The following is a 21333-nucleotide window of genomic DNA, read 5'->3' on the forward strand; positions in this document are numbered from 1 at the left end:
GCCATGTGGCTCACAGGATTAGGCTAAGAGTGTCTTCATATCTCTGGGAGTCTCACAACCCAGTGGGAATGACCGCTGAGAAAGAGAGGATACGCCGTGCTTAGCATTTTCCAGTGAAGACTGTCAGGGCACAGTTCGCCAAGTCCATTTTAGCCTCCAGATTCCCTTCTGCTCTTCCTTACTAACCACAAGGCTCTCTGGCATGCTTGGCCAGAGCTTGGAATTAGTGGCCCTGAGGGCTAGGGCTTGTTCATTTAGTGAGAAGTTGGCTGGCATTTCGTCAGCGTCCAGTGTGGATGGCACTCCCAGGGCCCTGGGAAGACAGTGTGGCTGCTGGGAGAATCCCAAGACTAAGATGATAAATGTCTCAACCGGACAGGATCACAGCATGCCCTCAACTAGAATTTGTTGGGTTTACTAGAAAGCAGGTTCTACCCTAATCTCAGCCCCTGAGTCATCACGTGGCCTGAAGTCCCTTTCTGAGTCTCCTTTTGCCCACCTCTCAAAAAGTAAGAATGACTTGTGTTCTTCAACGTTTCCTCAGGAAAGTTCTAAAAACCTGTATACATTCCACTCCATGTTAACCAGGAAATGAATTCAGCATAGCATCATGGTTAAGAGTATGGGCTATGAAATCAGACTAGCTGGGTCCAAATTCCAGTTATACCTCTCACTAGCTGTATGTCTTTAAACAAGGAAGTTACTTGTTTCTCAATCCCAAATAAGCCCTTAGTTTTCCTTTTCTATAAAATGAACATAACAACAGAACCTACCTCATAGGTTTTTTGAGGAATCAATGAAGACAGAGGTAAGATACACAGAAGCTCAGTGCCTGGCACATAGTATATACTTAAGAATATTATTGCATGTTACCTGGGTAAATCATATTTGCAAAATTTTCTGTTTCTCTTTGCTCTGGGGCTTGAGGTCTCACCACATTTTGTTTATGTGCACGTTTGTGTAATGTGTGTACATTTTCCAGGAACTATATTCATACATTAATTCATTTCCTGCTGCATTTTAAATGGATGTATCTGTTGTTTCTATGTTTCTTCTTCCCTTTGATCTGGACCAAACTGTTCTTTTCTGAAAGCCAGCAACTTCTACAGAGGAAGGGCTCAAAGCAGGGCCTGAACCTGCCCAGAGACTGTCTTCTTTCACAGAACATAGGGAAGACAGGACTGGATAAAAGCACAGGGACATTTTCTTTTGTTTTCAAATCGTGACAGTCATTAGATTATTCATTTTCTTTAGCTATCTGAAATAATAAAATCACAATTACAAATGTAGTAAACAGCACAGGTCAAGAAGGATACATTTCAGCAACATAGCTCTAAGCAAAAAACAAACTTGTCACAAAGGAGTACATTTGGTATGATTCCATAAAGTTCAAAAGTAAGCAAAACCAACCAATACATTGTTTGGGGATATACATGGTCAAACTGAAGAAAGATGATGAACAAAATTCAGGAGTGATTGCCTCTGAGAGGGAGGGAAGGAAGAGGTGGAGGACACAAAAGAAAATTCAAAACAAGTGTCATCTTCTTGAATTAAGTGGTTTAAACACAGTGTTCATTGTATCTGAATTATTATTTGCATAATATTATAAATATTATGTCATATCCTCTCAATCTCTAATTAAAACAATTTCTTTAAAAAGAGTACAAGAAATGGCTGGGTGTGGTGGCTCACGCCTGTAATCCTAGCACTTTGGGAGGCCGAGGCAGGCGGATCACGAGGTCAGAAGATCAAGACCATCCTGGCCAACATGGTGAAACCCCGTCTCTACTAAAAAAAGTACAAAAATCAGCTGGGTGTGGTGGCTCATGCCTATAATCCCAGCTACTCGGAAGGTTGAGGTAGGAGAATCACTTGAACCAGGAAGTCAGAGGTTGCAGTGAGCCAAGATTGTGCCACTGCACTCCAACCTGGTGCCTCCGTCTCAAAAAAATAAAAAAGAGAATATAATACCACCCCATCCCACCCCCACAGGAACCTATCTTTTATTTGACAATGGGAATCAGTGCAATATGATGATTTACTCCTAAGGAAATGTCATAGAGTGGTTGGTGCAGTGGCTCACTCCTGTAATCCTAGCACTTTGGGATGCCATGGCAGGCGGATCACTTGAGCCAGGGAGTTGGAGATCAGCCTGGGTAACATGGTGAAACCCCGTTTCTACAAAAAATACAAAAATTAGCAGGGCATAGTGGCGTGTGCCTGTAGTCTCAGCTCTTCAAGGGGTTGAAGTGGGAGGATCACTTGAGCCTGGAAGGTTGAGGCTGCAGTGAGACCTCACCATATCACTGCACACCAGCCTGGGCAACAGAGCAGTACCCTGTCTAAAACAAACTAACAAATGAAAAACTTCATAGAGCAATCCCTCTCCTTACAATACTATTTAGCTAAATAACTTTCAATGATACTATTTGTTTTCATATTTGCACTAAATATTTAGAGGCTGCGTTTATATATTTTGTTTTTTCAAGGATTTGAAACTGGACTAGTTGGAAAAACGGCTGTTTTGCATTTTCATCTGCTCATTTAAAGTGTTTTATTTTTAAAGAAATGCATGAGCTTTTTGTACTACTTGAAGTCAGTAGTGCCTTTATTTCAGGCTTATTAACACATAAGTGTAATTATAAAATCAAGAAACAGGTAAAGGGAGAAAGAGTCTCCAAACATTGCCATGGGAACTTTTATAATTTGTGTACTGCCCACCACTGCCTACTCTATTACACATGTGGTGTCTTGTTTATTAGTTTTGCATAATTTCAGCATATATATATATAAACTATATATACATAATATGTGTGTATAGCTATATTTTCCAAAAAAAGTATACAATATGTCTTTCTTTTCAGATTTTTACCCTGGGAATAAAGAAAAATCTTTCAAAGGTTCACCAAACCATAAGTAGCAATGCCATGAGTACCACCACCTGGCTTAGTTACTATTTTTCAATTTGTGTTTATTTTTTTCCAGACCTAAGAGACCTACAGAGACTTTTCTCAAAGTTTATTTTTTCCTTGTATAAATTTCAAGATTCAATTAATTAATGAGCTATCTAAAAACACTGGAATTGACCAAGCTACCATCATTTTTATAAATTTTCATGGATTTACTATGTTTTAGATTAATGTGAGAAATTCAGCATGAATATTTTTGCGTTTTTCTTGTCACTAAAGATAAAATTCAACATTAACATTTTTGGATTTTCTTGTCACAAACAAAAATTAAGGATCTCAACCACCAGAACAGTTTGTCAGCCAGTTTGAATCCATTTATCTTCATTTGAATATCTTCTAGAATATCCCAAAGTAATAAATATATCTCTTCCATGCTACATGTATGATATCAACACCTACATCTGTGTTTTCCTGTCAAGATTACCATCTATGTATTTGATCTGTGAACATTAAATAAATCTGTGTGATCAGATGGAAGTTTTGGTTTTGAACATATTACAATAGAAATAGTTCCACAAACTGAAAACATGTTAATCAGTATTAAAATTAGAGCAAATGAGTATTCTGTATCTACTGTAATAAGTGGTTATTCTCTTTGGCCAAAATGGGAGGAGGGATTTAGTACAGAGACATTTGTTATATAGGCAATTAAACAATCACTTGGCTCGTATCATGAATGACCTATAAAATATTGTTTTCTAGTTTGCCTAGAAATTGCAGAAGATAGCCCTAAAAGACAGAGGCATAGCACTCTCGATGCCTCCATTCTGATGGGCCTCGTGTCTGTTCTGATTGGCTAGGGCCTGTGGCCTACCTTCTATAACCTTTGTGCAGCCTCAGACACAACTGGCTAACTTAAGAAATGTTTTTTGACACAGACAGTTTTAAATCACTTTGGAAACTTAAAAGTCCAGGTGTTCAGTCATGCCTTCTTTTCTTTCTGGTTTGGGGGAAATTGGCCTAAAATATTTCCATTACCACTGAGGCTGGGGAGCTAGAGCTTTCCAGTAAAATACAGCTCCAGCTGGAAAAGGGGATTCTCTGAGCCCTTGTCAGTTACATTTGTCTGCTTTCTGGGAAGAAAGGATGAGGAGAGAAGAGCCCTCTGCTGGCGTTCTCTGGTCTGGCTCCTACCTAACTGCTTCCATTTTCTCTGTGTGAGCTTCCATTTTATCTGACAGAGCCTGGCCATCTTCCCGGTACACGGAGCCTATCCAGCCCCTTTTGTTTATTCTTTGCAGGTTTTCCCGGTCTCCAGGGCCCTGCTGGTCTCCCTGGTGCCCCAGGCATCTCCTTGCCCTCACTCATAGCAGGACAGCCTGGTGACCCTGGGCGACCAGGCCTAGATGGAGAACGAGGTAAAGACAGGATGCCCAAAAGAGGACTGGCCACCACCTTTGTCTGACATTTGGGGAAGTCATGTGTACAGCACAGCCAAGTCTCTGATGCTGGACACACCTGGGCATGTTTGGCTTCACATCCCTCTCTGAGCTGGGACATAGGGGACTAGAGCCAGGTGCATTTTGCTAAAAAATGATTTGGGAAAATCTGGGCATTAGAACCCCACAGATGGTGAGGGAACAGTCTCTGTCCTGGGAATGGGCTTTGGCATGCTATCAGTCTCTAGGCCTTCAGCAGTGGCCACCACCTGCTCACCTGCCCCTTGCCCCTCTTCCAATCTTATCCCTAGGCCACCCAGGCCCCCCTGGGCCCCCAGGTCCCCCTGGGCCATCCTCGAATCAAGGTGACACCGGAGACCCTGGCTTCCCTGGAATTCCCGGACCTCAGGGGCCTAAGGGAGACCTAGGAATTCCAGGTTTTTCTGGCCTCCATGGAGAGCTAGGACTGAAAGGTATGGCTGCTTGGCTGGCTGCCAGGCCCTTCCCGACTTCGCAGCCAGGACTCCTTCTTACTGTCCTGTGAAAATGGGCCGGTGGCTGATGCTCTTCCCTACCTCACCCCTGCCTATCCTCCACCCCTACCACCCCTGCCATGCCAGGACCTGACTTGCTTCCTTTGGACTTTGTCAGGCATGAGAGGTGAGCCTGGCTTCATGGGGACTCCAGGCAAGGTTGGGCCACCTGGAGACCCAGGATTTCCCGGGATGAAGGGGAAGGCAGGGCCAAGAGGTAAGTTGAGAACATGTGCTGGGCTGATCCAGAGCTCGAGGGAGGGGCCTGGTGGTAAGGCTCCTTCAGGAGTCATTGCTCACCACACCAAGAAAGCCTGGATGCCTGAAGCAGCTGGATCAAGCTCCCCCAGGGATGCAGTTTCTCTACCTTGGGGATCCCTCAGCTTCTATCACCTCCCAGGACTGAAGACCACTGCTGCCTTGTCACCATGGATCCTGCTGCTGACTGCCTTTCTCTGTGTTATCTCTGCATTAGTGGGCATTGGGTTTGCACTCAGATCACCACCCACCCGTTTGCTCAATTCAGAAATAAAAAGCTATCCTTCCCATCCTTTCCCACCCCCACTCACACACATGCAATCTATTAGCAAGCCCTGATGCTTGTACCTCCTAAATGTGCCTTGCATCTGTTCCCTTCCCAGTACCTTGGCTGCTCTCCCCAGATCCAAGCCACCAAGAGTTCTCATGCAGCATCCTTCCTTTCCCCATCCTAGTGATCATTTTTCCACACAGTAGCCAGAAAGAGCTTATAAAAACGTAAATCATCCAGTGGCTTCCCATGGCATACGAATGAGCTAACTGTGCCGATAAAGCCCTGTGTGATGCCTCCTTCTTCATCCTCTTCGCCATCCCTTCCCCTTTGCTGCTCACTGTGATCCTGCCACACTGGCCTCTTTCAGTTATCCAAAAACACCAAGTCCCAGCCTACCACAGGGCCTTTGCACATGCTACTTCTACTTCCCAGAGTGTACTTGCCCCTCTACTCTTTAAATAGCAAAGTCCTTCTAATATTTCAATGGTCTCGGTTTAAATGCCACTGCTTGCAACAGGTCACCGATCACTCTCTAAAACTGATGCCTCCACTCTATACCACCCTGTGCTCCCTCCCACTGTCCCTGTGCTAGTCCTTTCTCCACAGCATTTCTCCCAACTTTCACTCAGATTAACAGTATTTGTTGAGTTGGGCATTGTTCATCTTTATAACCAGACTATAGTCTCCATAATGTCTGTCCTATTCACTGCTCTATCCCCAGACCTACCAGGAGCCTGGCATATAGTAAGCACTGAAGAAATACTTGTTCACTGACTTAGTAGGCAAATAACACTATTGGAAAGGCAGCTGCCTGGTGCCGGGTTCCTAGGCTGGGATCCAACTGAACCTCTGGGATTAGAAGCATCCCCTCAGCCTCCCTGGCACTGTGTTCTAGCTAGTGGGTAAACCAGCTACCCAAGCCCTGAGCCAAGGCTCAGCTCACTATATTAGCAGCAAATGCTTCCTGAATGCCTATCACCCACTGGGCCCTGTGCTGGGTCCTGAGGAGGCATGATAAATATGACCCAGTTTCTGCCGCCCTCCTGGAGCTACCCAACCACTGGGGAGAAAGATGTATAAAGAAGGCATTGGGTAATACACACAGTGCCATCCTGGAGATATCTAGATATCCGGTGGGGACAAACAGGGTAGAAAGCTGTTGATTGCAAGACAGTAAAGAATGCCTCTGGGGCCTCACCCCCCACCCTGACCTCCTCTGCCTCACCCTGATGTTCTCATTTCCCCCACCTGTCAACAGGCTCTTCTGGCCCCCAAGGTGCTCCTGGACAAACACCAACTGCAGAAGCTGTCCAGGTTCCTCCCGGGCCCTTGGGTCTACCAGGCATCGATGGCATCCCTGGCCTCATTGGGGACCCTGGGGTTCAAGGACCTATAGGTCTACAAGGTGAGGAGGGTGCCAGAGAAAGGAGATTTCTTGGGAAGTTGAGACAGTTTGGCTGAAAGAATGGCTTGGACGTCCATCTCCAAGGGTGTGCCTTCATCAAGCATTGCTTCTGTTCCTTCACAAAGCTCCCATGCATCCTGTTGGGGAGAAGAATGGCCAGCAGGACCAGCAGGGTGGTGGTTGTACTTGGTACTTGGCTTTAGAGGATGTGAGGGCAGAGCAAGGCCGCCCTCTCGAGGCCACTCCAGACCACTCATCTCTCTCTAACGTGCTGCAGAGAGATGGAGGGAGTGTGGTTGTGAATAAATGGCCACAGGAGACAATGAAGAAACTCTAAAGCTTGGGGACAGAAAACCTGGCAAGCTTTGCCACAATTGGAGTAAGTTAGAAGTCTCTCTGAGTCTTGGTGTCCCCTTCTCTTCTTCTTTTTTTTTTTTTATGGAGACTTGCTCTGTCACCCAGGCTGGAGTGCAGTGGTGTCATTTCACCTCACTGCAACCTCCATCTCTGGTGTTAAAGTGATATTCCCACCTCAGCCTCCTGAGTAGCAGGGACTATAGGTGCATGCCACCACACCCAGCTAATTTTTGTATTTTTAATACAGACGGGGTTTCCCCATGTTGGCCAGGCTGGTCTCAAACTCCTGACTTAAGCCTGTCTCAGCCTCCCAAAGTGTTGGGATTACAGGCATGAGCCATCACACCCAGCCTTAGTGTTCTCATTTCTGATATGGGATGCTTACAGTTGCCCTGCAGAATTTCCAGTGTTGCTGAGAGGATGAGAAGTGGACATGAACGGGGTCAGAAAGGCCAAGTCGAGGGCACTGCCCCAGGGCAGAGATGCCCCCGTGAACTAAGAACTAGCCCAGGAAGCACACCAAATCAACCGCCAGTGCACCATCTCCTAGCAAATCTTGGGCATGACACACAACTCCCCTTTCCTGGGGAAGGCGCCTCTACAATGAATACCCTCATTTGGGCTTTCTTTCCCGCAGGCTTCAAAGGTTTATCTGGCATCCCTGGCAAAGATGGCCCCAATGGGCTCCCAGGCCCACCTGGGGCTCTTGGTGATCCTGGTCTGCCTGGACTGCAAGGCCCTCCAGGATTTGAAGGTCTGATGATGTCACATTAGGAGGCGGGGGGGAGGGGTCTGGGAGGATTTGAGGCTAGGGTGTGAGTAAAACTTCAAGTCTGAAACTTAGTAAACCCTGTGGTAGAGCTTGACACTCCTAAGAGGCTCAAAAACTGGGCTCTAAGTCCATTCACTCCCCACTACCCTCTGAGCCTGTGAAGGGATGCCCTACATTCCAGAAGGCAAAGGACTGTTCCAAATCCTTTTCTGGACTCTCTTCCAGTGCTTAAAAGATCTGACTTTATACTACAGATGGCCCTCTGCCCTGTACCTCCCCTTTTCTACCCGGGGATTCTGACACACATGGGAGGGGGATGTTCAAGGGTGTGGCTGTCCATATACCTCTTCTATTTATGTCCCACTTTATATCAGGGATGACAAATTAGTTGTCCTGACTAGAGAACAGCTCAGAGGCTCTGTGGGAAACTGTGGCAATTGATTAGTCATGTCTGTCATGGGCAGGAGATGAGGGAAATATTTTACCCTGCTAAACCTAACTCTGCATTCCATGCCTCTGATTCAGCAGCTACATAGTTACCTCCTATGAGGGCCTGCAAGGCTGGACCTGAGAAGTGTCCCTCTCCACACCCTAATCCCCACTCAGAGAGACCCCAAGGCCAGGTGGCTATAGGAAGGAAGCTTAACAATGTACTTTGAAAAGTGGGGCCTCTGTAGCTGGATACATCTGAGATAGAGTTGTAGCTCTACCACTTAATAGCTGTAGGACATCTGAGCCTTAATTTCCTCATCTAAAAATTGAGGTGGTAATACCATTTCTCAGGGTCATTGTGAGGATTGAGTGAGATAACACACATGTATAACATGCCTTGCACAATGCGTGGCACAATGTGAGTAGCTGATGTTATAATTAGCTGCACCACATCCACCTATGCTCTGTCTCTCTCAGGAGCTCCAGGGCAGCAAGGCCCCTTCGGGATGCCTGGAATGCCTGGCCAGAGCGTGAAAGTGGGCTACACGTTGGTAAAGCACAGCCAGTCGGAACAGGTGCCCCTGTGTCCCATCGGGATGAGTCAGCTGTGGGTGGGGTACAGCTTACTGTTCGTGGAGGGACAAGAGAAAGCGCACAACCAGGACCTGGGTAGGTACCGGCTCTGACAGGCAGCCCTGGTGACCTGTCTCCACAAACACCAACAGCCAACCCCTCTCTTCTTCCAGTCCTTTCTAGGCCCACTGCTGTGTAGAGTTACACGCGTCAACTCTGGAGTCAGGTGGATCTGGGTTCAAACCCTGGCTCTATCATTTACTAGCTGAGTACACTGCATTAGTTATTCAACCTCTCTAAGCTTTGGCTTCCTCCTTAATAAAGCAAAGCTAATTCTAGTACCTATCACACAGGTTGGTGGAAGGATTGCATGAATTAATCACGTAATATAAAATGCTTAGAGCAACATTTGACATTTAAGCCTCCATTAAATATTAGCAATTAGTAGTAGTAATAATAATATGACCCGCAGGGCAACGATGATTACCTGAGAATTAATTGTGTTGTCTGAAGATGTGCTAAATCTTAAAAGCAGACTCAGCCTATTAAATGCTGTTTCTTTCAAAGCAGATTAATTAGGGCGGAATTATACAGTTTATAAAAAGATTCTTGTTATTATCAAATCTCCCTGGTGCATTTAAAATAGAATTTGATCAACACACTTCAGCATGTGTACAGTGTTACAGATTGGAAGGAGAGGGCTGTCCCAGTCTGGTGCAAGTGGTTGAACGTAAACCCAAACCACCATCTGGTCAAAGCCCCTCAGCCAGACCTTCCCTGCCCTTGCCCACTTTCTCTCCTTCTAGGCTTTGCTGGCTCCTGTCTGCCCCGCTTCAGCACCATGCCCTTCATCTACTGCAACATCAATGAGGTGTGCCACTATGCCAGGCGGAATGATAAATCCTACTGGCTCTCCACTACCGCCCCTATCCCCATGATGCCTGTCGGCCAGACCCAGATTGCCCAGTACATCAGCCGCTGCTGTGTGTGTGAGGCGCCATCACAAGCCATTGCTGTGCACAGCCAGGACATCACCATACCACAGTGCCCCCTGGGCTGGCGCAGCCTCTGGATCGGATACTCCTTCCTCATGGTAAGGTCCTGCACTGCTCCCTCTCCCAGTTGGAGGCAAAGGGCTTGGACTGGTTCCCAGGCTCAAGGGACACCAGGTGGAAAGCACAGAGTTTGAACAGAATGGAAATGTGTGGCTTGGGCTTGGCTAAAGAATGGAGAACCCAAGTCTGCATGAGTGGCGGGTAGTTATGGTTGTACAGGAAAGACAGCAGTTTGCACTCAGTGGTTCAGGGGCTAGAATATCTGTGAGTCACAGGTCAATGTCCCACCATCTCCATGTCTGTGTCAGTTATGCCACTCCCAAGGGAAGACCAAAACACACTATGATCTGGGAGGACAGTGAAGGACAGTCTGTCCCCACTCGGGGCCAGGACACAACTTCACTAATTAGGCCAGCCATGGCACTGTCCCCTCTTCTCTCCACCCTTCCAGATCCCTCTAGCCTCTGTCATCTCCTCCCAAAAGGCTCTGATGGGTGTATGCTGTGTTTGTATTTCATTGCTGGTATTTTTGCTGCCTCTCCATTTCAGTGGGAAGGCAGCGGCCAGCCATGCAGTGTGTCTTGCTAAGAAAAAGAACATTTGCAAGCCCAAAGAGGCATCAGGTTCCTCACACAATATCCTGTGTATAACTGGGGATGTTTCTTCAAATACAATGTCATGTTAGGGTCAAGACAGCCTCCAGGGAAAACCAGTGTGGCACCCACTGGAGTACTCTGCCTTGCCAGAGCTTCTCTGTTGAATTGCCAAGGGTGATATGGTGAGAGTGTTTTTAAAAAATGACCAAAGCTGCAGGCCCCCAACATTAGCATACCTACTTGAGGAAAGGTACTTTTCCTTGTTATGCTCTGTCTTTGGACTTTGGACATTTTATCCCAGTGTAATACAGAATCACCTCACCTGTCCTTCTGTCCTGTCCACCACGCTGACCAGGAAATAAGGAGAGGCCCCTGAACTTCCACAGGAAATGGTAGAAACACTCTGTACTAAATCTCATATGCTCTGCTAATAGGAGGGCTCTTAGCCCTTATTCAGAATCTCTTTACTCTTACTTTACACATTAATTCTAACATACTAGAATATTTTTCCTGAATATTTATAAGAGTGAGAATTTGGACTGCCTAGCAAGGCATCTTGAAGCAATGAGACATATTTATTAAAAAGGGTAAAATAATTCAAAGAAGGCCCAAGAGTTCTACGAGCTGTACCCGTTGGTATGGGGCTCCTACAGAATCATCCCCCACAAAAACTGACATTCACAATGACAAGCCTGATTCATCTGCAAAGTCCAAAGTAACCTAGGGCCTGCTACTTAGTAAAGCAGGAAAATGTGTTGTGCATTTTAGAGTTTTTGATTCTTAGGGTCAAAATGAGGAAAGCTTTGATGCTTCAGCTGTCAAAAAAAGGTTACATGAAAGGTCCCATGGAGACTCTCACTCTCACAAAGTTCTGCAAAGTACGGAGTTCCTGTGTGCCAACTTGGGCATCTGCCCCATTGGCCATTTGCTGACTCAGTTGTGTATTAGGCCTCTTCCCCATCTCCTGTGGTCCAGATGATAGCCACCTAAAGTGAAGGGAGAGGGGCAGGAGTGTGAAGAGACAGGAGCTGCGGTCTATGGGAACAGTAACTGAAGACCACAGCTCACGTGTAGCCCTGAAACAATGCTGAGGGAGCCCTCCGAGGTGAGGGCCAGGACCTTTGGGCCAAACACAACAAATTAAAGAAAGCCTCAATAGATTTCAGGCTGTCCCTCTTTCCCTTCTTAGCGTACAATGCACAGTGGAGGGAGGGCTCTGAGAACTACAGTCCAGAGCCTATTAAATTTCCCTTCACTCAGCCTTTCTCAGATCCATTTGTGGCAATTTTGCAAGGGAGTACCAAACACACCTCTGAACCCAGTGGGACAGTATTTTGGGGAATTTCTGCTTGACACATAGTCATTGCCCTACATAATGGGTTAGGAGGGCACTAGGGAGCTTGGAGGGGGGCACGCTTGCCCCTGAAAGCTGCTATGAGGGAGGGCAAGCAGCCCCTGCCCCTAAAACACACCTCTTGGTATGCTGGCTTGAAGCTGGGGCTGAGACAAGGGACCAGGGCTTAGGATTGGAGCTCATGTGCCCCCTATAGCAGCAGAGCACCCATCCCCTCTCCATGCCAACCCTTGGCAGGCACAGTTCATGCACTAATCTCCTGTCTGTTTTAGCACACTGCCGCTGGTGCCGAGGGTGGAGGCCAGTCCCTGGTCTCACCTGGATCCTGCCTAGAGGACTTTCGGGCCACTCCTTTCATCGAGTGCAGTGGTGCCCGAGGCACCTGCCACTACTTTGCAAACAAGTACAGTTTCTGGTTGACTACAGTGGAGGAGAGGCAGCAGTTTGGGGAGTCGCCTGTGTCTGAAACGCTGAAAGCTGGGCAGCTCCACACCCGAGTAAGTCGCTGCCAGGTGTGTATGAAAAGCCTGTAGGGCGGCACCTGCCACTCTGCCCCTTGCCCTCCTCTGCCCCTCACAACAGTCACCTCACGAACCTGAATGGTCCGAAGAAGGAAGGCCTGAGCCCCTTTGTCTGTCTGTCAAGTTGTACATTGGAGTCTCATTTGGGCTAGTCTACCGGACACTGATCACCCCAGCCCTCAGGTCCACAGAGATGAGCCCACCCTGCTGAGACCTGCTGTCCCATTTCTGTCAAGCTGGTGCTATCGTTTGATCTGGATGATTGTGTGACTATTCATGGCTACCTCAGAAAGATTTGATGGGCCACCACTTCCTTAGACTAGCTATCCTCACTGTCTTGATCGGAACGCTCTTCATAATGACTAATCAGCCATTTCTTCATGTCCAGAGGTCAGCACACATTATTTGGCTTAAACCAAAACCCAGTGTTTCCACATTTAAAACAAATTCTCTAACTGAACATTCATGGATGGCTCAAGTTTACATAGGGCAAGTCCTCACTGTTCAAGGAGGCCTACTGTGTCTAGGCAGGTGAAATGAGGTGCCAGCCAGTAGCCCAGGGTGAGCTTTAGCTCTCTCCAGAATGAGCAAGACTGGGCCACATACGGTTTAGTCAGGCTTGAAGGCCAGCAGTTGGGTTGCGGGTGGTGGTCATTAACTGCATATGGTCCTAGAGAAACCACTTCCTCCTTGCGAGTTCCCCCTCCAGCCAGAGACAGAGAACTTGGCCTGGTCCAAAGTAGAGCAGAGGATGCAACAAATGTGGCCAAGCCTATCAAAGGAAATGAGAATGGCACCTTTTTTCCTGGGCCAGGAGTAGAGGGGTGGGTGGGTAAGGAGGTGTGAATTTTGCTTTTGCCTCCAGGAACAAAAAGGTAAATGCCACATCCCAGTTTCTCAGAAGTCTCTGTTTATTTCAAATGTCATCCAGATGTGTTCAATGTGGCAAACTAAAGCTGCACAGTGTTGGTCTCCCTGTATTCTGAGGATGTTAAAGACTTTCTGTTAAACGGTTATCCAACTGCGCTTTCACAGGTAGCCTATTAAACTATTTTATTTTTTAAAACGTCATAAAAATCTAGCACATTCTTCTCTTGAGCAGTCAGCAAACCTAAAGCAAACCTGAACTGGCTATGCAGTACATTGTATTCTGTTTGGTGGAATTTGTTTTAGCCATTTTCTTTAATTACCAGTTTCCCAGAATACTCAGCTATGTTGACATGAGGCAATTCCTTCCAGGTGATTCTGTTTCCTTAAGTATTATATAAACTGTGCCAATACAGACAAAGCATAATCAGTGTAACCTGAATTACTGTTTTCTTCACCTCCTGAGTAATAAGCATGGTGTCAATTTTGTACATAGCAAATAAAATAAATGAAATCTGAACATGTGACTCTTTCGATGTTCTTTTATGAAAACTTTTCTAATGTCCATCTCACTGCAATTTATAAGCCCCCCCCTCAGAGCCTCAGGGGTTTCTGTTACTGCCAAGTTGAGCTCTATAACAAAACACTGAGGCAGAAAAAAAATTAGAAGATAATCAAGGGCTGAAACAGTCATCTAACAGTCAACAAAACCCATAACTTGCTTCGAGATAAGCCTATACCTGTTTTCATCCCTGTCACACACTAGAGTTCAAGATGTCAAAGCATGATGTAGGTTGATACAAATAAATATTTTTTAAAACAAATAAAAAGTTCAAGAAAGGCATTTTCATACTTCTGTGGCCTTAGGATCTTTTGCAGATAAAACAAAGGAAGAGAATGTTCAAGTCATTAAAACCAAATCCAAGCTGCGTGTGTGTGTATGTGAGTGTGTGTGCATATATTTATATGTGTATAAAATACATCCTCTGGGAGGATAAAGAAGAAATTAATACCACTCGGAATTTTCAAGGGAGTGAACTGACCTGTCAGAGAGAGAGACAAATCACTGGATATCATTTTATATCTTTTGAATTTTGAACCATTGGAATATGCTGGGGAAAAAAGAAAAACATGGAATCCAAGGAAACAAGCAGATTGGTTTGGTGCTAGCTTCCAGTTGCTGGCCTTCCCTGAGACTAGATTAAGAATGGGGGTCAAATGCAGGCAAGTTAAGGGAGCAAGAAAAGGAAAACGGGAAGATATTGCTGGGGCTTGAGGTGCATCCTCGTAGGATGGAGGGTGGTTAGTGAAGCTAATTTCATGAACACATGCTTTAAAACCTATTATGTTGCTAGTCCTAAAATAGTTTGGAATTGCATATGATGCACAGCTTAAATGTGTAATTCACCATATGAATAGTTCTAAATATGGCTGTCAACCAACCGGAGTATAATTCAAACACAATTTATTTTTAATTTCTCAAACAAAAATCAACAATTTAAGTCACTGGCAAGCTACAGCCTGTAGCCCAAACCCAGCCCTCCACCTGTATATGTAAATAAAGTTTTCTTGGATTACAGCCACATTCATTTACTTACGTATTGTCTATGGCTGCTTTTGCACGTCAACAGCAGAGTTGAGTAGATGTGACAGAGGCCACATAGCCTGAAAGCCCAAAATATTTACTGTCTGGCCCTTTATAGCAAAAGTTTGCTGACCCCTGATTTAAGTGATCATGATTTGATTTAAGGACAGGGTGACATCTGACAAAAGTATCAGTAAGAATGGGGACAGTGACCCATCAAATAGTAAGATTCCCACAAATAGGAAGGAGATCAAGAAGTGTATATTTGACATCATTTCTTTGACAAACATTTTGATATAAATTATAATTTCTTAAACTACACAATCAAATAATATAACAAGAACCTTTTCCTCCCTGATTCAGTCACTTTATTATTTGAGCAAGAGAACAGATTGTTTCTTAGTATTTAGTCCAAAAGAGGTCACACCTGAAAGGGTGAAGCAGAACAGCTTAACCATCTCTTATCTGCTAGTGCTTGAAGCAAGCTGAGAGTTGCTGTCTGTCTTCCAGATAGCCATCTCCTCATTGCAGCAGCTGAAGACTTGCTGTAGCCACGTAAGACAAGCTGAGAAGCAATGAACTTCTCCTTATCCCTCTGCTCCTAGGTCCATGATTGTTCTATTTCTTTCTGGGACAGGGTTACTGTCATTTTGTTTTGTTTTGTTTTTTTCTGAGAAACAGTGATTGGCTCAGTCATGAAAGCTATCGAGTTTGTATGCTATTGGCATATCAGGCACTTGCTGACTATTAAAGTTTTATGTAATAAGTTCATGTTTTTATGGTGCCAGATGGAAGACAGACCTGCAAGTTGAGTTCCCAGGATTCTACACACTCAGAATTTCAAAATCTTCCTCCAGATCCAACTCCTCCAGTTGTTCATTAGAGTCAATGAATTCTATCAGAATACAGAAATGAGAAAGAAGAAAAGCTTGACACTTGGGTTGAAGTGGTCAATCAATACATTACTCAGTAGTTAAGACTATGCATTTTTAATTGCTTTACCAAAGACTTGTGTGGAGAAGACTTACAATTAGAACTACTGCCAAGTATTACAAATTGTCTATAAAGATGCAAAATAGTCAGACTTGTTACATAAACCTAATGACAGTGATGTGGCCGAGGCTCTGCAAGCCCTTCAAGATACGCTGAATTATCGATGGCCTCAATTTGCTACTCCGAACCGGGCCATGAAAAAGCAATCCTAGTCATCTTGATTTTGCATAGAACTCTTGCAATGAGCTCATTTCCTTCTTTTATCATTCTTTGAAATTGGTAAATATCAGCTTATCAGAAGATTAAAATAACTAGAAACACCTTTTCTTTTTGATCACTCCAGCTGAATAGAAATTTTACTGTCCACAGAAAGCATGGGCCACAATTCCTTCTTTCTCAGAAAACAATTGCTACACACGGGTCTGCTAGCCGAGAGCCCCTGGACAACAGCTTACCTGCCCCAGTGGTTGTCACTTCTGGCTTGGCTGGAGGTATAAAGGGAGGCCAGTGCGATGGATGTTTCTGAACCAATTCAAACATCCTTAAATTCTCCTTTAGAATTTCCTGGGGAGATACCAAAACAGTTGTAAACACTGCAGACTCACAACATTTCTAGTTGGTAATCTTTGACCCCAAACCCTGAGACAGTGGTCTGGTGGTTGCCACGTGAAAACAGAGGCCTAGCAAATACACTCATCCTCTACTTGAACCATCCAAAGACCCAGCCATCTTCAATTCTAGATACTGTTTGGCTAGGAAGGAAGGACATTGTGGGGAGTATCTGATGAAGGCCAGCAGTCACTGCCTGTTCTCCATCATGAGGCACAGTCCTTGTGTCAGATGCATGGGTCCTGCTCACTTTAGGGGTGAGATGTTCTTGAAGCGTTGGCTCCAGAGAAATATCAGTTAGTCAAATTAAATCTGCCCTAAGAGACTATTGCTACATATTGGCATGGTTTCAGTGGCAGTCCAAAATGTATGGTATATATCCTAATTTAAATGGCACAGTCTTGGCCAGACATGGTGGCTCACACCTGTAATCCCAGCACTTTGGGAGGCCAAGGTGGGCAGATAACCTGGGATCAGGAGTATGAGACCAGCCTAGCCAATGTGGTGAAACCCCGTCTCTACTAAAAACATAAAAATTAGCCGGGAGTGGTGGTGGACGCCTGTAATCACAGCTACCCAGGAGGCTGAGGGAGGAGAATCGCTTAAACCTGGGAGACAGAGTTTGCAGTGAGCCCAGATTTTACCACTTCACTCCAGCCTAGGCGACAGAGTAAGACTTTTTCTTAAAAATAATAATAAAATGAAATAAAAGGCATGGTCTTATCAATTCTCATTCCACCTTTAAGTGTGGTATAAATGCAGTTTTGCTACATTTTAAAATATAAGTATTACCTTTAGAAAATAATTCTCTATTAATGAGATAAAATATTAGGTTTCATCACTAAAAATATAACTCCCTTGATATACTAAGCATATTTCAAACCAAAGTTTTTGTTCAGTTCCCCCAAAGTTATACATAATTTCCCAAGTGAGACGTTGATCACTATCTGCGGGGGTATGTCCTGTAGGCCATGACTCAGTGAGGAATGAATACACTTAAACACAGAGAGTACAGTAAACAAGTGGGCTGGGGGTATCCATGGCCTCTCCCCTGGAATGGTTAATGCCGGCAGCCTTTACTCTAGGCCTTTCTTCAGTACACATCAAATGACAAAGCTTTGAATCAACATCACTTAGATCAAAGGCTAGGTTCCTATGCTCAGTGTAAACACCATTAAGGTGTCAATCTCCCCCTGCCCCGACCCAGAGGGCCATCCTGCACCAAGGTTAGTGAGTTATTCAGATAAACTCCTACACATACCTTAACTATTTGCTTTTCTCATTAACTACATGTAAAGGGGGTTTTGACTGCCTTCAGCCGAAACTTCTACTGAAACTAATGCAAACCCCTCAGCCTTCTAAGGTGTGTTGTTACTATAATTTATAACTATCTCTTAATATTCTTGCCACCATCCTGAGTGAATTCCTACACCCACACTTGATAGTTTCTTTGTTGCCTTAGTTTCTTTCTCTTGTAGTAAAGTCATATCAGAGTAGGATTATTTTTACTATGAAACACAATCTTGAAAAGGAATCAAACTGAGTAACTTCATTTTTCAGACTAAGAAAAACATATAGCTTTACCTTCTGAACAAGGCTACACCAGTTATCAAAGTCTTTTTCTTCTTTGCAGAAAAATCCCTTGGGGGAAAGCAAAAGAGCACAACTTAGAATTACCCTTGGTATTGCACAATGGAGCTGTCGGCCCAGAATTAGTATGTGGGCTGGTCTCTGTGGATGTGACTTTCCAGCAATAAAGGAGGAAGACTGTCTGGGCTTCTCTCTTTCCTAACTCATTGCCTTAGTCAGACATACACATCTCTCTCAGTCTCGCCCTCATTCTCGCCCTTGCTCTATGTCCCTTTCCCTCTCTCCTCATACTGCAAGATATTTTAACTTGAAGATATCTTCAAAGCGTGGGGTTAATTCCACTACATTTGGTGTACAAATATACACATCTCCAAAGAACATCCAGTTAAGCCAACAAACAAAAACCAAATAGTACTTTAAGCTGGAGGCAATACTTAAGAAGATGGCGTTGACCTTCAGGAAATCATCTATCAGAATAGAGAGAACCATCAGTCTGCTTCCCCAATCTCAAAGCCATCCCAGAGTAGTGAAAGAATGGTCCACAAGAGGACTCACAGCTCTTGGTCACTGGTATATTGACAATTGGATTAAGCTGGGGGAGAGGACAGACAGGCCTCAGAACCACTGGCTACTTCACAGGCAGATGCTCCTTCAATGTGTGTACAGGCCAAACATATTTCTAGGGGAAAACCCTGCAGCTTCCTTGATTGTATGCACCCAGGGCATTTTGCTCCCTTATCTCTCTCTAGTTATATTCCACCTTCCTCCCTGTCCCTGGGTGGCAATAATTTGAGGACAAGAAGGAAATGGGGGAAAGATGATAATAACTAAACTTTATAGAATACTTACAATGTGCCAGGCCCCGTGCTAAGTGCCTTATATCCGCTGTACCTCATACAACCCCATAAGGAAGGAACTATTTTTTTTCCTCACTTCAGAGATGAGAAGACCAAGGCTCAGAAAGGTTAAGTGACTCCTCCTAGATGCATAGTTAGTGATATGGTTTGGCTGTGTCCCCACCCAAATCTCACCTTGAACTATAACAATCCCCACGTATCAAGGGTGGGACCAGGTAGAGATAACTGAATCATGGGGGTAGTTTCCCTCATACCATCCTCGTGGTAGTAAGTCTCACGAGATCTGATGCTTTTATAAATGGGAGTTCTCCTGCATAAGCTCTCTTGCCTGCCGCCATGTGAGACATGCCCTTGCTCTTCCTTCATCTTCTGCCACTATTAGGAGGCCCCCCCAGCCATGTGGAACTGTGAGTCAACTAAACATCCTTCCTTTATAAATTACCCAGCCTTGCGTATGTCTTTATTAGCAGTGGGAGAACAGACTAATACAGTTAGTAAGTGGCAGACCCAAGATTCCAACTGGAGCAGTTTGGCTCGGGGGTCCATTCCCTCCCCACTACATTCTACTGCCTCTAATGGGGAAAGTAAGCTAACACACTCTTGCCTCCCTACCTAGCAATCTGGATAACTCCCAGGGAACCAATCTGTACACATCATATCTCCTGGCCCACCCAACCTTCAGATACCCACCAATGCAACTGAAGGATCTAGGTTCAGAATGTTCATTCGCTGTGGGGACTGCAGGCAATGAAAAGTCTGGTCATTAACCGTTCCATTCTCTTCAGTGTCGACAAAAGTCTGGGTTGTGTGAGGGTCCAAGAAGATGAGCTCGTCACCTGTTTTGAAGGAGATATGTTTAACTCTCAAAGGACTACTGGTCCTGGCCCCACTGCTGTCCTAGGGAGGAGGCGTTCTGGTTGCCTAAACCCCTCCCTTGGTGACAATGAGAATGGAATGACAGAAAGCCTGAAGCCAGAGTGAGCATGCTTAAAGGAAGTCAGTTGCGCCCAAATCATATCATTCAATGAGAAGATGTACCCTAGCACTTACATCTCCTCAAAGTCCAAGTCCAAAAATGGAAAGTGACAGGTTTGAGAAAATGTGGGAATGAGTGACCACAGATGGCACGGCAGGCTCTGTGAGCAGCAGTAGCAAAGAGGTGGTAGGTGCAGTCACCAGGTTTTGGGCCCAGGTGCCATTAGGGACATTTCTGCCTCTTGACATTGAAAAGCATCTCAGGCTAGACCGCTGGCTATCTGCCCCACGCTCAGAAAGCACCTCTGGTAAGAGAGAAGGTCCTGACCTTCAAAAGAAATGCTGACTTTTTATGGAATGGGAATGCTGACTCTTTATGGATGAGAAACCAATGAGCTGACTTCTGGTCCTGAGTGGCTAGCAAGTTAGTACTTATTAGCAAGTTAGTAAGTTCCTGTCAGGAAGCGCTGCCTTTGTCACATTACCATCAGTGAAGATACAGCTCACTGGGAAAATTCACTTTGAGGTGACTGACCTTGACACAAGAGATATAAGCTATGCTTCATCAAATTGAAAAAGTCTAAGCTCAAAATGACATGGGAGGAGGTTAGGATAAAATTTCTGCTTTGACCTGACATTCAAAGGGCTAAAAGTTCCTCTAATGTTCACCAGCCACAGACTAAGGAGGCAAAAGTGCCTAAGAGGTACCCCAACCTCACCGTCTAGGCCTGAGGGTCATCTGGGACTCTGTGTACTCGACTACATCAGGCAAGTAAGGAGACATCTACCTGCTTGCAAAGACTAGGGTAGGGAAAGACACCCCAAAGACTGTCGACTGTCTCTGGAATGATATCCAGGATTGTGTGGACACATCTACATGTTTCTGTTGGCAAAGAATATGTTTGTCTCTGAAGTCTCATGAAAAGTTTAACATTTTTCTATCATAAGCCAAGGACAAACCACTTAATTCACTCTCTGTCTTAATTTTATTTTTACAATGGGGTCATTGGTCCTGTTCTAGTTGATTCATGGTATATTATAAGGACCAGAAGATTTCACCTTTGTGAAATGCTTAAAACACAGGCCGGGCGCGGTGGCTCACGCTTGTAATCCCAGCACTTTGGGAGGCCGAGGCGGGTGGATCACGAGGTCAAGAGATCGAGACCATCCTGGTCAACATGGTGAAACCCCGTCTCTACTAAAAATACAAAACATTAGCTGGGCATGGTGGCGCGTGCCTGTAATCCCAGCTACTCAGGAGGCTGAGGCAGGACAATTGCCTGAACCCAGGAGGCGGAGGTTGTGGTGAGCCGAGATCGCGCCATTGCATTCCAGCCTGGGTAACAAGAGTGAAACTCTGTCTCAAAAAAAAAAAAAAA

The 21333-nt window shown here is 45.1% G+C and overlaps 2 protein-coding genes across 11 annotated transcripts in view; one reads left to right on the plus strand and one right to left on the minus strand.

The window, feature by feature from the left end:
* COL4A6 (collagen type IV alpha 6 chain) overlaps positions 1-13989 on the plus strand; it is a 294729-nt gene extending 280740 nt beyond the window's left edge. For 2 of the 3 annotated variants that reach the window (XM_032250869.1, XM_032250870.1), the window contains 8 exons: positions 4211-4327; positions 4660-4821; positions 5000-5098; positions 6672-6818; positions 7813-7929; positions 8857-9048; positions 9759-10045; positions 12230-13989. In XM_032250869.1, coding sequence (XP_032106760.1) covers positions 4211-4327; positions 4660-4821; positions 5000-5098; positions 6672-6818; positions 7813-7929; positions 8857-9048; positions 9759-10045; positions 12230-12490 — 1382 coding nt within the window. In that variant the 3' untranslated portion in view covers positions 12491-13989. Of the gene's footprint in view, positions 1-2864; positions 3442-4210; positions 4328-4659; positions 4822-4999; positions 5099-6671; positions 6819-7812; positions 7930-8856; positions 9049-9758; positions 10046-12229 lie in introns of those variants that run through there. The other variant, XM_032250871.1, reaches the window with a different exon arrangement.
* An 804-nt stretch (positions 13990-14793) lies between these two features.
* The window catches only part of ATG4A (autophagy related 4A cysteine peptidase), a 66015-nt gene continuing 59475 nt past the window's right edge, over positions 14794-21333 (minus strand). For all 8 annotated transcript variants that reach the window (XM_032250878.1, XM_032250877.1, XM_032250881.1 and 5 more), the window contains 4 exons: positions 19670-19815; positions 18117-18173; positions 16379-16487; positions 14794-15825 (listed from right to left, as the gene is read on the minus strand). In XM_032250878.1, the coding sequence (XP_032106769.1) occupies positions 15755-15825; positions 16379-16487; positions 18117-18173; positions 19670-19815 (383 nt within the window). In that variant the 3' untranslated portion in view covers positions 14794-15754. The remainder of the gene's footprint in view (positions 15826-16378; positions 16488-18116; positions 18174-19669; positions 19816-21333) is intronic.

This window comes from Sapajus apella, unplaced genomic scaffold (genome assembly GCF_009761245.1).
Source record: "Sapajus apella isolate SASKATOON/1434 unplaced genomic scaffold, GSC_monkey_1.0 scaffold73, whole genome shotgun sequence".
In the NCBI taxonomy this organism is placed as follows: Eukaryota; Metazoa; Chordata; class Mammalia; order Primates; family Cebidae; genus Sapajus; species Sapajus apella.